This window comes from Scatophagus argus, chromosome 16 (assembly GCF_020382885.2).
Source record: "Scatophagus argus isolate fScaArg1 chromosome 16, fScaArg1.pri, whole genome shotgun sequence".
NCBI classification, from domain to species: Eukaryota; Metazoa; Chordata; class Actinopteri; family Scatophagidae; genus Scatophagus; species Scatophagus argus.
The window spans coordinates 14,632,864-14,649,791 of NC_058508.1; the positions used below are offsets into that span (position 1 = coordinate 14,632,864).

The 16,928-nt window shown below is 42.7% G+C and overlaps 1 protein-coding gene across 1 annotated transcript in view; it reads left to right on the forward strand.

Moving 5' to 3' along the window:
* The window catches only part of sdk2a (sidekick cell adhesion molecule 2a), an 81,039-nt gene extending 65,696 nt beyond the window's left edge, over positions 1-15,343 (forward strand). The window contains exons 25-45 of the mRNA XM_046416356.1: positions 678-915; positions 1,007-1,122; positions 1,294-1,483; positions 1,623-1,721; positions 1,859-2,053; positions 2,146-2,347; positions 2,478-2,581; positions 2,867-2,937; positions 3,063-3,198; positions 3,366-3,422; positions 3,872-3,973; positions 4,085-4,200; positions 4,328-4,514; positions 6,094-6,231; positions 6,885-7,046; positions 7,151-7,276; positions 7,380-7,544; positions 7,639-7,779; positions 8,849-8,993; positions 11,451-11,580; positions 13,329-15,343. Coding sequence (XP_046272312.1) covers positions 678-915; positions 1,007-1,122; positions 1,294-1,483; positions 1,623-1,721; positions 1,859-2,053; positions 2,146-2,347; positions 2,478-2,581; positions 2,867-2,937; positions 3,063-3,198; positions 3,366-3,422; positions 3,872-3,973; positions 4,085-4,200; positions 4,328-4,514; positions 6,094-6,231; positions 6,885-7,046; positions 7,151-7,276; positions 7,380-7,544; positions 7,639-7,779; positions 8,849-8,993; positions 11,451-11,580; positions 13,329-13,739 — 3,231 coding nt within the window. The 3' untranslated portion in view covers positions 13,740-15,343. The remainder of the gene's footprint in view (positions 1-677; positions 916-1,006; positions 1,123-1,293; positions 1,484-1,622; positions 1,722-1,858; positions 2,054-2,145; positions 2,348-2,477; positions 2,582-2,866; positions 2,938-3,062; positions 3,199-3,365; positions 3,423-3,871; positions 3,974-4,084; positions 4,201-4,327; positions 4,515-6,093; positions 6,232-6,884; positions 7,047-7,150; positions 7,277-7,379; positions 7,545-7,638; positions 7,780-8,848; positions 8,994-11,450; positions 11,581-13,328) is intronic.
* Positions 15,344-16,928: the final 1,585 nt, after the last annotated feature.

Here is a 16,928-nt window from a genome sequence, read left to right on the forward strand (position 1 = left end):
TTTTGTGGTCCACTTCATGGCCATGTTATGGAAGTCTTAAACCTGCCTGTCTAAGACAAGCCCATATTAATGCCCAGAAGACTAGCACTTTCTTAGAAATAATCCCAGAACCTAAGAATGCTCACTTACCATACTCAATTATGTTCACGTGTCAGTGTACAAAATACTAAACAAAACAGATTCTTACTGGCTGTGATTGCAAATGCCCTCAGACATACTTTTGCACCATAGTTAATTTCAATACGGTAATTAAGGTACTCTTACTTAAGGTAAAATCACTCAAACCTGTACTTATGCTTTTGCATGGCAACTATGTTTTCAATTGCCTTTCAAGAACAAAATTTTGTGCTAAAATAATTAATTAATGAAATAGATTATATTATTACTGAATTAACATATTTAGTTGTTATATTTATGTGCTGTTATTTTAAGACAATGGTGTATTACCACAATATAGTTAAATCACTCACTCACTGTGTTAAGTGTTAAGAGGGTTTCACTTTTCTTCCCATTTTGCCTCTCATCACCCTTGAAAACCTCTATTAGATGTTGTAAAATTACTGTGAAGTACGACCTCATGGCGTACCGCTTTATCATGCACTCAGTCATGATGTTATATTGATCATGCTTGAACTGAAGAATTTAAAACAACAACAACAACAAAAAATTTATTTTAGCCCCTACCAGAGTGGGAGTACAATGGGAATCCAGATCTCGTTGGCTACCGGGTCCAGTACTCGAAAGCCGGGACTAAAGGGGGAGTTCTTTCGCACGTCATCATGGACCGACTGGAGAGGGAGTTCACTATCGAGGATCTGGAGGAGTGGACCGAGTATGAGGTCAGAATTCAGGCCATCAATGGCATTGGCTCTGGGCCCTGGAGTCAGCCAGTTCAAGCCAGGACCAGGGAGTCTGGTGAGGATGGAAATACATGTATAATCTTGCCAAATCTTCTTAATCATGAAGGTGTGGATGTGGTGTGCTAAGCTCCACCCCCTTATTGCAGTGCCTTCCAATGGTCCCACCAACGTGTCAGCTTTTGCCACCACCTCCAGCAGCATCCTGGTGCGGTGGGGGGAAGTCCCGGAGGCTGATCGCAATGGACTCATCCTGGGATACAAGGTTGGCAGTCAACAGTCAACCTGAATCAGATCTCAGTTCAAGATTAACAAAATTTAAAATCATCAATATGCAGTATAGTGTGACAAGTATAAAAACATCTTCCTATTCCTTCCCTAGTTCCTCATCATGCCAGCGGTCATCTAACTGTATAACATTCCCTGTGTGTGTCAGGTTGTCTATAAAGAAAAGGACTCAGACACAGCTCCCAACTTCTGGACGGTGGAGGGCAATACCAGCCACAGTGTCCAGCTGACTGGTCTGGGCAAGTACGTTCTGTTTGAGATCCAGGTCCTGGCCTTCACCCGTATAGGAGATGGAAGTAGCAGCTCACCGTCCATTTTAGAGAGGACCTTGGATGACGGTAAACCTATGCATCTTACTATGCTTTTAAATCCCGTTGTTAACTTTTGGCATTGTATTTTTCAGTGCGCTGAGATATTAATATGGTGTTCCTGAACATGTAATACTCTTAACCTGATTGGTCATTTTATGTGTGATAGTGCCAGGCCCTCCAGTTGGCATCCTCTTCCCAGAAGTCAGAACCACATCAGTCAGGCTCATCTGGCAACCTCCTGCACAGCCCAATGGCATTATCCTGGGTGAGTTTATGATATGTGTATCGTGATGTAATATATTATCCTCAGACAAAGTAAAATTGTCCTTCATGAATCTCCATATACTATTCTGTTCTTTATGATTATTATGAATTTATACTGATATGAATTTGCCTTCTTAGCCTATCAGATCACATACAGAAGAAACTCTTCAAACAGCAACACCGCGACTGTAGACGTGTTGAGCCCAAGCGCACGTCAGTACACTGCAGCCGGCCTGAAACCAGAACTGGTTTATGTGTTTCGCCTCACTGCTCAAACACGTAAGGGTTGGGGAGAGGCTGCTGAGGCTTTGGTGGTCACAACAGAAAAGAGAGGTAAGTGTGAAATACTGCAGCTAAAATGTATTATTTAAGTGATGCGCATCTAAATATGATGTTTTGAGAGTTTATATTTGTATGTCTTTCAGCCCGACCCCAACCCACGAGCCGTCCTGTTGTGCCTCAAGAAGAAGTCCAGGCTCGCAGAGTGGTTTTGTCATGGGAGCCAGGCAGCGACGGCCTGTCACCAGTTCGTTACTATACAGTCCAGTACCGAGAGCTGCCCGACAGCAACTGGACTGTCCACTCTGCGTCGGTCAGCCATGAGACACATTCTTACATAGTGGACAGGTAAAGTCAAGGTCCACTTGCATCTGCATTTTTTATTATTCAAACAAAAAAGTTGACAGAACAGACAGAAGACAGAATAAGCTGTACATGACATACACATCCCACCTTTTTTTTCTCTCTCTTTTTTAAGGTTAAAGCCTTTCACTTCTTACCAGTTCCGGGTAAAAGCCACTAATGACATTGGGGACAGTGAATACAGCCAAGAGAGTGAGGCCATCACAACACTGCAGGATGGTAAGAACTTGAGACATGAACCAAACATGTCACCACACAGCGCCGAGTTATCATCTGTTGAGTTTCTGTTTAGTCGTACAAGAACACTTTTGTACTTGTGTTGGACGTGCCTGTACATCAGTGTTGTAGCTTTGGATTTTCACACTGAATACTTTACGTCAACAATGCATGTGTTTACTCTCAAGCTGTTGCCTAGCAGACTGTTTGAATTATGTATCACTCTTCTCAGCTGTGTTGGCTTGCTAACACCAAAATTAATTTTTTATTTTTTTCTATCTTCTCTAGCCCCAGACAAAGCCCCAACGATTCTTTCGGTTACACCTCACACCACCACATCTGTACTTGTCCGCTGGCAGGTATGCTGTTGGAATGAAGCCGGAATGAAATGTGAAAAGCATTTATTGGCCAGAGCTCATTTTGATTGGGTTGTGTGGTTGGGTGCTTTAATATTTGGCATTATGCAAACCTCTTCTCTATGTAGCCTCCCTCCGAGGATCACATAAATGGAGTCCTGTTGGGGTTCAGGGTCAGGTACCGGGAGTTACACTATGATCGACTACACAGCTTCACTGTGCGCACAGTTAACAGCCCCTCTGCCAGTTGGGCTGATCTCACTGGTGAGTACACATCAACTTATTCTGGTTATATGCAGAAACTGGTGCTTTTTAGTTTTGCTTTGATGCTGTGAGTGCAAAATGTACGGATAATGTTGCCTTACCTCTGTCTCAATCCTGTCAACCACCCTTGTTTTCCCATCCCCGCACAACCGCTACCCAAACTCCAGCTCCTTACAGCATCAGAAACTTAACTGAATCCTCGCTCACCCAGTATGAACTGGACAGTAAGTCTTCTGTCTCTCGTTGCGCCTCTCTTGCTTCCATCTGTTGGCATGTCATCTGTTGTATTGTACTTCCACAAATTACGCCATTTCTATGATAATTTACGGCTAGTGCATGTTGCACCATCCTCCCACTCAGCTGTATCCACTGAGGGGCTGCTGCTCATTCTTATGATGTGTATATGACTTTAATCTTTCTAAGCTGCCCTGTCATTATTTCGGTGTGTTTTCTTTCTTTTTAATCACTAACAAATCTTACCCGTGTCCCCACAGCAACCTCATCTTTTCATCAGTTTGCCTTATAATTCCACGCTTTCGTCTTTTTCCTCAATTTGTGATGTTGTCTTGCCACTGGCAACACTATGACTGTGTGGTCTCTCTGGAGCAGCTTCTTTTCGCTCTTTTATCTTAACTGTTCTATTATAATGCTGCTATGGGTTCTCTCCTTGTAGATTTGAGTAAACACAAACGCTACGAGATCCGTCTGAGTGTGTACAACGCTGTGGGGGAGGGTCCCAGCAGTGCACCACAGGAAGTGTTTGTTGGGGAGGCGGGTATGTTATGTTTCTTCTCTCACTGTGCAGCATGCATGTTGGTCTACTTACCTCTAATGTCAAGTTGAAACATAAAAAATGTACCATTATCACCACTCTGCCTCTTTCCAGTCCCAACATCACCTCCCCAAAATGTGGTGGTCCAGTCTTCAACAGCCACACAGCTGGATGTCACATGGGACCCTCCTCCTCTGGATGCTCAGAATGGGGACATACAAGGATACAAGGTATCAATAATGTGTCTTTTATCTTCTTGTGTTGCTTCCTATCAGCTAAACTTGCATCATCATTCATCTTTCCTATATTTTTCATTAAAAACCTATGAATTCTGCAACTCTTTTATTCTGTTTATAGATCTATTTCTGGGAGTTTCAGCTCCAGAATGAGACAGAGCGCCTGCGTACGCTGTTCCTGCCAGAACTTGGGGTGAAGCTGAAAAACTTGACAGGATACACCACTTACATGATCAGTGTGGCAGCCTTTAATGCTGCAGGGGATGGGCCCCGATCCCTGCCCACTAGAGGGCGTACTCAGCAAGCAGGTGGGTTACTGTAAATCCAGATGTGGTTGAAGAGACTATAGCAATGTTGAAAAGACAAGTGGCATTGACTTCCTGCCAACATAGTGAGGCATTTCACAGTCTTAGTTTCTGTAATTGTTTATGTCTCTCTGTTTTTCCCCTATCTGTCTATCTCTGTAATCTGTGTAGTTATACTCACTATTAAACCACTTTGTTTATGGCTCTCAAGTGCTTATATAGAGCAGTAACTCATAATTAGTTTTCTCTTAACCTAAGATATGAGTGCTCTCCAGTCACTGTCACAAAACTGCAAAGTGAAGCTGAAGTACTGTAGCTTCAAGACAAATAATGCAAGAGCTGCTCCTTCTATTCACCAAGAAACACAACATTTTCACTAAAGAGTTTAGTTTCATCCTGTGGGACACAGCATTAGACATCAGAGTCTTCTTGGCTCCTCCTCCCGAACAACTCATGGGGGTGGAAGCCTAATGACAGCAGCAGAACGTTGAATACAGACTGCGGGGGACACATGTAGATTAGTTTTTTGGCCTCAACTGCACAAAAACGTCTGTGTTTACTAGCCAGCAAGGGTCCCTCCTCTGCGGTTCCAGCACAAAAATGGTTTACAGTAAAAATTTCTCTTGTATTTTCCGCCCCCTTGAAGGCTGTGACATTGGCAAGGGGTACAGAGTGCTGAGAACTTAAAAACACAGGCAGGAATTTTGGCTCTCTGCACCACGGGGTACTGGGAAGTGAGCCAACATAAGCTTTTGTGAATTTTATGCAGAATTGTGGTGAAATCCTGACACTTAGCTGGGTCTGGGTTGGGTCAGCAGGCAGAATTCTCACAGCTTTTGTTCAAGGTCACAGAATGATTTTGCACTCTCTTACGATGACTTTGAGTTTGCTCTTTTAGTGCCTCATTTGCTTAAACAGTCTGTATGCCAGGGTGTCCGTTTTTACATGCACAAAACGTTTTATTGCCTGTGCGAATAGTGAACAGTAAGACCATTTCCATTTTTCAGCTGCTAATATTCCAGTTTCATGCAGTCTACCATAACATGATTTTTCTCCTTCTTTTGTAAATCTATCAAATTGCATGTTGTTGACTACTTCTGCTGTCAGATTCCCTTCGGTTGTACTGATCCATTACTCTTTTGTTGCCAATTTATGAAAATGTCTTGAGAGTTTGAAGCAAATGGGGAAAAAGCTGCAACAGAAGCAACTTAACTATTTGAAAATGTGCTAAATTATTATTCCGACTTATGAAAACTCTACCGGATGTCTGTCTAATATCTACCAGAGAGGGGAATCAAGAATGAATGACATAAATATTTCTGAACCTCAAATTGCTTGCGTTAAAAGTATTCTAAATAAATAATGAATTTATTTATTTATTTTTTCTTTTTCTTTCTTATTTATGTGTGTCCCAGTTTGTGTTTTAATCACAGAATTCAGAAACAGTTTCACTGAGAATTTACAAATGTTTTCATGAATATGAAGGCATATCCATATCACTGTGAATATGATGTGTTGCCTCAGTTCTGTGAAGAGATCAAACTATAATCACCTCTTTTCTCCCTTTCTTCACCACCAAAAGCACCAAGTGCTCCCAGCTTCATCCACTTCAGTGAACTGACCACCACTTCAGTCAACGTGTCGTGGGGGGAGCCCAAGCGGGCCAACGGCATCATTGAGGGTTACCGCCTGGTTTATGAGCCCTGCACTCCTGTAGATGGTGAGAAACTCTGCCATGGAGCCTAATAACTCTGCCATGTCTTGACATTCCTCAGCTGGCTTTCGCAGACAGTGATTTACAACCTCTTGCCTCGTTACCATATTCTTTTAACTCACACTGCTTAAGCTCATGCTCTAATCTGTTACAGATGACTATAGGCCCTGCAGTAACATGGCAGGCCTGATAAAATAAATAAATAAATAAAATAATATGTTGGAGTGCTCTGCTGAGACTCTACAGCTCTGTCTCGGGCTGAGAGAAACATGGCTAATTACCGGCTAAGTGTGGTTGCCTGGACCAGATTGTCGAGTAATTGGGAGCAGAGGTGCATTGCTGAACTGAGGCTGCTGTGGTCACTCAGCTTTCCACTAATGGACTAAGAGCAGTAAAGATGGGGAATATCAACTGGACTGTTATGAAAAGGTCCTGGTGTCTCTTCCTATCTGGATATCTAGAATCACTGCTGGAATAATCGACCTTATATATGCAAAGATGTGCATGTCTCTGATAGTATGTGAGTCTTTTAACTTGTGAACTTGTCCGTGTTACTGTGTGTCTGTTCATGTGCACAAAGCTTGGCTATTTGTCGCTTGTGGAAAGCAGCATCTAGAGTCTTAGTATTTTCTGTACAGACTCCTCTCCTCGCACTCCAGGTGTCAGTAAGATAGTGACAGTAGATGTGAAGGGCAGCGCTCCGCTGTGGATGAAGATCAAAGACCTGGCTGATGGTGTCACCTATAACTTCCGCATCAGGGCCAAAACACTCACTTATGGGCCTGAGGTGGAGGCCAACATCACAACTGGGCCTGGAGAAGGTGGGACCAAATCTGTGATTTATTACTGCTTTACTCTGATGAACAGTAATTTTTACTCAAAGAGGGCAATTTTTTTCTAACAAGCCACCATTTTTCTTTCCAAGGAGCACCAGGCCCTCCTGGAGAGCCCTTCATTTCTCGGTATGGTACTGCCCTCACGCTCCATTGGGCCAGCGGTGATCAAGGCCGTGCGCCCATCACACGATACGTCATCGAGGCCAGACCCTCTGGTGAGCCACATGCATAAACTAATTTTGGGTCCTGTTTCCTCAGATAGATTCCTCGATCCTTCAATTGTCAGTATATTCACATATTTTCTCATCATGCCTTTAGATGAAGGATTGTGGGATATCCTTATCAAAGACATTCCTAAAGAAGTGACATCCTACACACTTAATCTGGACATGCTACGCGAAGGGGTCACCTACGACTTTAGAGTAATTGCAGTCAACGACTATGGCTATGGGTCACCCAGCGCCCCCTCTCCCTCTATATCAGGTACTTTAAACTGAAAAATAATGCTAACAAAGCAATACTTGTCTTTTTGTTTGTTTGTTTGTTTATTAATGTCTGTTATATGTCATGTGTTCAGCCCAGAAAGTGTCTCCTTTCTATGAGGAGTGGTGGTTCCTGGTTGTGATCGCCCTGGTGGGACTCATCTTCATCCTCCTCCTTGTTTTCATCCTCATCATCCGAGGACAGAGTAAAAAATACACCAAAAAAGCCGACTCAGGTAGGAAACGATAACTGTCTGCAAAACTCGCTGCCAGTGTTTCAGTTTCTCTGCCTGCTGCTGTAACTTAAGCAATCGACTGGAGTTTTCCTCTTGGACAGCTCTGCTTAGAATTGCATTTTAATGACTGTACATCCAAAGTCTATTTTTGAAAATGGGAGTGCGAATGCTTGCGCAATTAGACAAATTAGCCAGATTTCCTCACAACTATTTGCACTGTGTGGCTGACAGGGAAAAAAATAAGAGTAAAAGGTGCCCATGAGAGAGCTGAAATAGACGGGCAAATAAACATTATTGTTCATGTCTAACTGCAGTAAGGATCAATACTGGGATAAATGGCTTGGCAGTGGTTTAATGCTCAAGTCATTAGTCAGGCTGAGAGTAATTACATAACTACAGCACTGTAGCAAGAAGCCGATTTTCATGATTGTGAATTATCCCAGGTGACACTGCTGCTCCTAGAAACTCTTCATCAGTGTTTCTATCATCAAACCCAAAAACACGAAGTAGGAGAAGTTAATCAATATTAGCAGACTTACTGTTTATACTACACTTAATGGTTGGCAAGTAATCACGGTGAGGTCATCTGGGGCTAATTTATTAGACTTGGTCTAGCAGCACGAAGTTGCCACTAGAGGAGAGAGAGAGAGAGAGAGAGGGAGTTTTGGGGGGGTGAGAAGTGATGGGTCAGGTCAAGCTCTTACCAGTGACTTTTTAGCTTGGTCAGCATTTAGCATGATGCCAGGGTCACCAGGGTCAGTAAACAGTGCTTGGCTAGACCAGTTCAGATAAGGACTGTGTTTATGTGGGGACACAAAGAGGTCTTCTTAACCTCCACCCCCACCCCCCAATTTTCTCAGCCATGAAGCTGATCTATCCTACTTACTTCTGTTTGTTTAATAGAGGCCAGAACTGGACAATGGGCCTGACTGACACACCGATCATATTTGCACTGTACATGTACAGACTCTAATCCTTAAGACTGAAATTGTTTCTAGATTTGGTTGAGGATCACAAATCACTTATTTCATTCCATGACACACAGTGTCGTCCTCATACCCCTGTCCAGGCAACCACTCCAACTGCACGGCTCTGCCTTTGACGCATGGAGAGATGGTGCGCCTGGATGAGGGACGCTTCCCAGCCCTGGAGCTTAACAACAGACGCCTCTCAGTGAAAAACTCCTTCTGCCGCAAGAATGGCATCTACACAAGGTAAGTCACGCTCACTGCAAACATACCATCACTCATACAGCAACAACCAACTGCGGTGTTCATCTTGCCATTGCCTTCATGCCTTCACGCCTTCACCTCTCAGACATATTGTTAACTCAGTCTTGTCTGACTTTCCTCTTGCTATTCAGTGTGCTGCTTATGATACTGGCAGGGATTAGTAATGCAGTGCTGTGTGCTCCTCTCTTCCTTCACAATAGTGTGTCAGTCTTGAGAGGAACAAACCAAGCCTCGAGGAACCCAGCTGCTGATTTGAGCCTGTTTCCGCTCCCCTTGTTGATATTCAGTGTTTCTGTGGCGCAACAATTTACAGAAAGGAACAGCACAATGCCAGCTAATTAACATTCATGAGCTTTTGCATGTGTTCTTTGTCTGTCCATCACCACTTCAGACAAAGGGTCCTTATGGGTCAGAGCCGGCCATATTCTCCTGGCCTCCATCCCAGAGTGCAGTTCTGTAAGAGCTATCTCAACATAAAGTACAACACCATCAGTTTGAGGACATGCTCTTTTACCCATCAGCAGGACTTTGTCAGGCGGTTGTCAGGCTTTGGTATGTTAAAGTAAACATTAGATAAGAGAAATTTCACAACCTCTGTGGTGCAAAATGTAAAGAATATGAACTGTGTAGGGATGTGGCACAAACATAGATAGATGGTCATGGATGTGTTGGAGGGAGATGGGGGGGTGGGTTCAGAGTCTGCTTCTCATCACAGCCCAAAAAAAAAGTTGCCTTTTGTACATTACTGTGCACATTATGGTGGAACGTGCTAGAAGGAGTGCATTTTAGAGAAGCTGGATGTGTGCTGTTTTCTCCTTGACCAAGGAGGCCGAGAACGGGATCAAAGGGTCTGGAGTTTCTCCCTCTCTTTGAAGAGCTCCAATCTGCTAACATACTCTTTGCTAATGATCTGTGGACTAAGGAGGAAGAGTGGGAGGACTCCCTATGGGATATTTGAAAGGGTGAAGGAAAGAGGGATGAATTAGACAGATAAGGCATGAAGGGGAAAAATACAGTGCTCCTGAATAATTCAGAGCTCACCGGCGGTATTTTGGAGTGTGATCGGTAGCAGGATCCATCGCCCCTCCCCTACACTCATGTGGTCTCATCCTTTTAATGTCTGACTCACCCTTATCTGAATTCTAAGTAGAATTTTTTTTTCACATTCCTCCTCCTCACATCATCCCCTTTAACCCAGAGGAGACGTCCCTTTGTTGTGTCAACCCTTTCATGGCCGTTGTCATGTTGTGTCTTCTAAGCTTCCTGTTCTTGGCATTCCCAGTGATTTAGCTTCCACATATATCTCAGCACATATTAATTTTTATTCGAGGGCTTGTCAAGAATGTCTGTTTTATGCTTTATTATTGCACTTGACATCATGGCACTTTTTGCTTGTCTGTTCTGCCCCCACATACCGCGTTTCCATTTCAGATCACTTAAACATTTACTTTCATGCCATTCCTAGTTTATATAAAGCATTAGTCTTTTCCTGAAACCAACCGAGCAAACTGTCTTTTAGCCTGAGTTATGTAGTGAGCTCACTGATGTAGGTTCTGTGATGTGAGGGCAGTGGTCCAGTTTTGGCCCTCTGACCATCCAATTGAGTCTCAACAGACCTTGAACACAGCAGTCATTACTGCAAAAGAAGAAAAATAATTGTCTGCACAGATGTTTTTCTCTGCTTTCCTTTATGGACTTAATGACTGGAGCCAAAAAGAAGCAAGAGGTCTTTTTACTTGACCTGCACTCATAAAAGAACTTTATAATACTTTGCTGAGCTCATGGCCATGCTTAGTTGCGCAGCTTTTCTGCAGGAGGTCTAAATCTCTGACTGACTCAAACTGCACTGCCGTTCAGCTCTAATCACCACAAAGAATCCTTTGATGAGCATACTAGTATTCTTTTTTATTCACAGGATCCTTTTTGCGCATCTCATGATGGTTGAGGTGAGCTGAACTCATGCAGAAAACCTCCTAACTGACAACTGACAAAGATCAGAAGGAAACAGCAAAAGAATTAGACCAATTATAATCTTCTCCCTACTTTATTAGTGGCTTCCAGAAATGTTCAAATAACACGCTCTGTGCCTGTGTGAATTAAGTTGTGATTTTTTTACTTTCACCACTGAATCTGTGCATGTTGCCCCCACTGACCCCCCTCTGGGATGTGAAGTTTCTTCATTTTCAGAATTATTTTGCTGCCTTCCATTAGTCATCTGAGAAGCATCAGTCGCAAGAATGATCAGGCATTTCAGTTTTTACACAAATGTGTTCTCGGAGAAGAGAGAGCTTTAGAAAATCTGCTTGAGTTTTGCAAAAGGAAATATGATGATGATTATGAAATGAAACATTTTCTTATATAACCATTTGCTTTCTCTCTCAGTTTCTGTCCTTTACTTTCTATCTCTCACAGACACTGTTTCTTTGTCCATCTGTCCAGGTCTCCACCAAGACCCAGTCCTGGAAGTCTGCACTACTCGGATGAGGACGTCAGCACTAAGTATAATGACCTGATTCCGGCAGAGAGCAGCAGTCTGACTGAGAAACCCTCTGAGATATCAGACTCTCAGGTGAGCGGTGATCCTAGCTTGCAGCTCATGTCTGATCTGACTTTGGAATAGGCAATGAACTTAAATTAAAAAGTAAAATTCATCTGTTCAAAATTCTCAAAGTGAGAAAGTCTTCCAGAACAAAGTCCTAACCTTTCCAAACTCAAAAATCCTTCTTTTATTTCACTTTCTGTTACTTTTGTCACATTCACTTTGCGATAACCTCCATTCTTTTTGTCATAATCACTGTGTTCCCAGATGCAAAAACTAGCTGTGTAATTATTTCTGAGGATAAATTAATGACAGTCGGCTTTTCCTCAAGTGGATCACCTCGAAATTAAGTTTCCTCTGTTAGTTGCGGACAATCATGGCTGACATCTCTGGATCTCAGTTTTTAATCCCATGGGAAGGAAACACGGGGCTGATTCTCATGTCTCATGTGTCTTGAAATGTCTTCACAACTAATTTATTTTCCTCAAACAGGAAATGTTGTTAATCTGGGCTGACGGGTCTCAGCTTAACATGTGATGATCGGAAAAGCTCAGCGTGTTTGGAAGAAACAGGGCCAGTGAAGAGACAGTGAGGTTAGGACTGACAAGGGCTGATAGATGCAGAGGGCAGAGTATCCAATTGTAGCAGATCGTGAACATCTGTCTTCCCACACTCACACAGGGTCTCCCTGGCCAATTTATCTGGTACCTGCACAGTCAAAACATTGTTCAACCCAGTTTGAACAAACACTGCTCTCGTGGGAGACACAGACTGATGTTATTCTTTTCCTCTGCATAGCCTCTCACTGTTTACCTGACACTTGTGCAAATAAATGGTGCTTCAACATCTGTTAAGCTGTAGTATCTCAATAGAGCAGTAAATGGGCAGACACTTGTTTGGCACACAAATGTGCCAGTGTGTAGTGTTTTCAGTGAGAGCAATTTGCTCTTTTTTTTCTTTCTTTTACTGTTTGTGTCTCAGTCAGTTCAGTCTGCTGGAAAGGCGACAGGATTCACCCACACAAATATTTTACAAGCTACTTCCAAGAATGATGGCTTCACACAATAACAAAAGAAAATTAATCCTGTAAATGTTGTTTCTGTCCAATTCTAGGACACACTTCTGTACACTTATCACATCTGTGCTCCACAGAGCTATGGGTGAGCTCTCACGTGTGAAGGGTGCACAGTAATAGATTTCTAGTTGTCTCTCAGTAGATATTTATCCTGCTGTGTTATGACTGGATACAGTACTGTGACAGTAAGGATGCTGTATTGGAGTTACACTCTGTGAACAAAAGTATGGGGACACCTGACTTTAATGACACATTATGAATACATAGACATTAATATGGAGTTGGTCCCACCCCTTTGCAGCTGTAACACCATCCACTGAGAAGGCTTTCCACAAAATTTTGGAGTGTTTCTGTGGGATTTTTTTCCCATTCATGCGGTGTGAGGTCAGGGCTCTGTGTGGGCCAGTCAAGTTCTTCCGCACCAAACTCATCCAACCATGTCTTTATGGACTTTGAGTACTGGGGCACAATCATACTGGAATAGAAAAGGGCTTTCCCCAAACTTCCCCCACAAACTTGGAAGCCTAGCATTATTCAGAATGTCCTGGTATGCTGAAACATTAAGATTTGCCTTCACTGGAAGAAAGAGGCCGAGCCCAACCCCCCTGAAAAACAGCCCCATGTCTGTACAGTGATCCCACTGTTTTCTAGCTTTTGTCAATGTCAAAGGGTTTTCTAACTGTATCTCCTGATCAACTCACAGGGCAGCGACAGTGAATATGAGATGGATCAGAGCCGGCAGAAGACTCACTCCTTTGTCAACCACTACATCAGCGACCCCACCTATTACAACTCCTGGCGGCGGCAGCAGAAGGGCGTCTCTCGTCCACCAGCGTATGGCTACTCCCAGCCCGAGCCCCTGGTTGAGCAGGAGTCACGGCAGCACCCGCCACCCGTGCCCCCTCTGCCCCCTCTCCTCCCCCAGAGTGCCCCATCCCCACAGCCTCAGTGTCAGGCCCAGGGCACCCTGTTCAGGTGTAAGGGAAGCCGGACTCCCACCCCCTCCCTGCTGTCCTCTGAACCCCCCAGCCAGCACAGCACCCTCTACCGGCCCCCCAGCAGCCTGGGCTGTGCTGCCCAGGGCCCTACTGCTGGATTCTCCTCTTTTGTTTGACACACAGCTCTCCTTCCAATAACAACAGGACCCTGAGGACGAGTCTTTGATTTTGTTGTTGGTTTATTTGTATTTTGCTCTTTTTTTTTCTTTGGATCTCTTGTTCTGTCTAAGTGGCAGAGTTGTTAAGCATTGCAGGCATCTCGAATAGCGTTTTCTCCTCTGTGAAGAGTGTGCGTGTATGATTGTGTGTAGCGCGTATGGTTGGTGAATCCATATGATGTGTATTTCATGAAAAGACAATCATTTGAAAGTTTTTATGCGTTGCTCAAGTAAATTTATTTGAAGGTACTATCATGTAAACAAGGGAGAAAAGAAAAATGAAAACCTTGTTTTAAAAAAAACACTGTATTATTGTTTAATATGAGAGCTTTATGGAAAAACAACCACCTTAGAACTATATAGAGTATGGACCACCTGGCTTGCTGAGGCTTGACACTGGAAAAACTCAACTCTGATGGAATAATATGATGACAGAGGACAAACGTGAGAGTGAGAAATGGACTCTGATTGAGAGAGGTGCGAGTGGTCATTGTGACCCTCAGCTGCCTTTGAGTTTTCTCACTCTGCCTAATAATTTTTGGAACGGCATTATGTGTTTACTATATGTACTTGTCTCATATTGTTTACCAGATATTTATAACAATCAGCTTCAAGCTCAACATTGTCAGAACATCGCTAGCGACAATGTCATGAATCACATTAAAGCATTGTGGCACCTTTATAGTAGTTTGGGAATGTGTTGCTTGTTTGCTGGTACTCATGTCGGTAGTTCTCCAAGCTAAGACAACGTTCTTAATGTGTGCTCATTTGCTTTTATGTTACTCACAGAATATGACCGAGGACCAAAAGCACAAATCTTCTTGGTTCAATTTATATTATCCCATCACAACTACATCACAACATTTTGCTATTAATAGCTGTCAAAGAAGTACAATAATAACTGTCTTGGAGACATGAAGAACATTTGTAAAAAAGGTCTGATGAGTTAGTCTGTTTGCTACAGATTGACTAATATGAGATATCCACACTGTCATGTTATTTTTCACAGAAGTGACCAAACTGAAAGCGCTAATTTTCCAAGACGCGACGTTTTTTTGAAGGACTTGTTTTACTTGACAGCATTACAAAAAAAAAAGCACGAAATTTATAACTTAGAGAGTAAAAATCCAAAATAAGAAAGCTGATATTATGTATTTTACAATCTCTGTTTGTTAAAGTGGCTGAAGAAGAGGTCAGCTTAACTGTGCATCTGTTTAAGAAGCTTTATTAACGACGGACAACAACAGGACACGGATATTGTACGTTAAATGCATCACTAAGGACGTGAGGTTAAGTGTTTGACATGTTACAGTGTAGCATGGTGTCGATGTGATGACTGAAGATGTGTTTTACGCACATGGATGCATATGCATACATTATGTGACGATAAGATGTTTTCCGACAGGACTTTTGAAAATGCTGGATCTTTACTTTTAAAGCTGAATGGGACATTGCTGTGCTGGAGGTGGACCTAAAGTGTACAAAACTTAGACAGTCGGTCCAAAACATCATCTGTCAAATTTCCAATGTGAACATCACTGTATACATTATTCAGAAAACATCATGGACCTATTCATGGTAGCTCTCTGAAATAAATTATTCTATTTTGTAATGGCTTTTTCTTCATGCCTCATCTGAATTTTTTAAAACATAATCGAATATTATACAAAAAAAACACATTGGCAAATAAGGAAAATGCAGAGAGTGGTGAAGCTTTGAAACAGTAACAGAAGAAAATTGAAACTTATATCAGAGCTTGAAGACAATTGTTTCGCACAGAGACCTTTTTGCATGGTCTGGAAGACAAAGTGATTCTCAGTGACACTTGATCCTAAAGTGCAGAAACGACCTGATTCTCTCAGGCACAACAGAGACATAATTGGGATGCATAAGAGTATGAGTTAGAGGGAAGAATTTGAAGAAGAACCTGATCCGGTGCAAGCATGCTGAAAAGCTGGGGGAGGGTGGGAGAGTGTGCCTGGGTAATCTCCTTATTTCAGGCCGGAAAACATTGATCTCAAGCAAGGCGAAGGGGGAGGGGGGGAGGAGGAACAGAGGGATCAGGCTGGAAGGTTTTAAGGAAAAAGAGAAAGTCATGTCAAGCTACAGATAGTTGGTGTTGGAACATATTTATTTGCCCCCATCAAAGTTCTAACAGAGCAAAATGTCAGTCACATTGCCAAATCACATGGCCAGATTGTTAAGTTTGCAAAAGACGATGGATCATCACACATGCAAAATTGATCATTATACAAATCAATCCAGTTTTTTTTTTTAAAAGTATTCCCCCTTATAAAGTCTGGAATTGCAGAGGATCATTTCACAACACATGTATATTTCATAGCTCAACTTGTTTCTTCCGCAAAACTAAAGCTCGGTTTTAAAAACTAAATATAACATATTGCTTTGTGACATTTTAAATAATTCTGTTTTGTAACTCAAAATTATGGTAATTCTTCACACTCAGCGCTACCATGACAATCGTTCACCTTCTGCCATTTCACTGCGAGGAGGCACACAGAGTGATCTTCTGTTCTCACACACACATACACATGCACACACACATATACAGAGAGAGAGAGAGAGAGAGAGAGCTCTCACACACACAGCTTCACATCAACAAATCTGTTACATTTTTTTTTTGCATTTCAGTTCAGCATCTCCTCATGGGACCGACTTATACAGAATGCGTCCTCATTCCGACTGTGCTCGTTGGAGTGTACATCAGAGAGCGTTTGCAATACAGCTAACTCATCTTGACTAGTGTCTCCAAAATTAGGACAAAATCACAATGGATGACACAGAAGGAAATTGGACGTTGCAGCTTATAAAAAGTTTTGTTGAACAAAGGATTTTGTCAAAATGCTGGTTCCTGCTATTTCACCCACAGGACACAGAAATGGAGCCCCACATCTGTCGCTATGAAGCCAGTACCGGCTTATTTGTAACAGTCCGTGAAATGAAGGTTATGGATTGTAATGCTATTTTTATGAGAATTGTCTTAGCCCTCGAATGGGTGCGATAATAGGTTTCCTCGCCGTCCTCTGCAAGGTAAACCTGCTGAACTGTGCATGCACATTTTGAACCAATCAGGGTTGTCTAGACCCTTGTCACTGTATTTGTCCTTGTAGTAAATTGCCACCATCA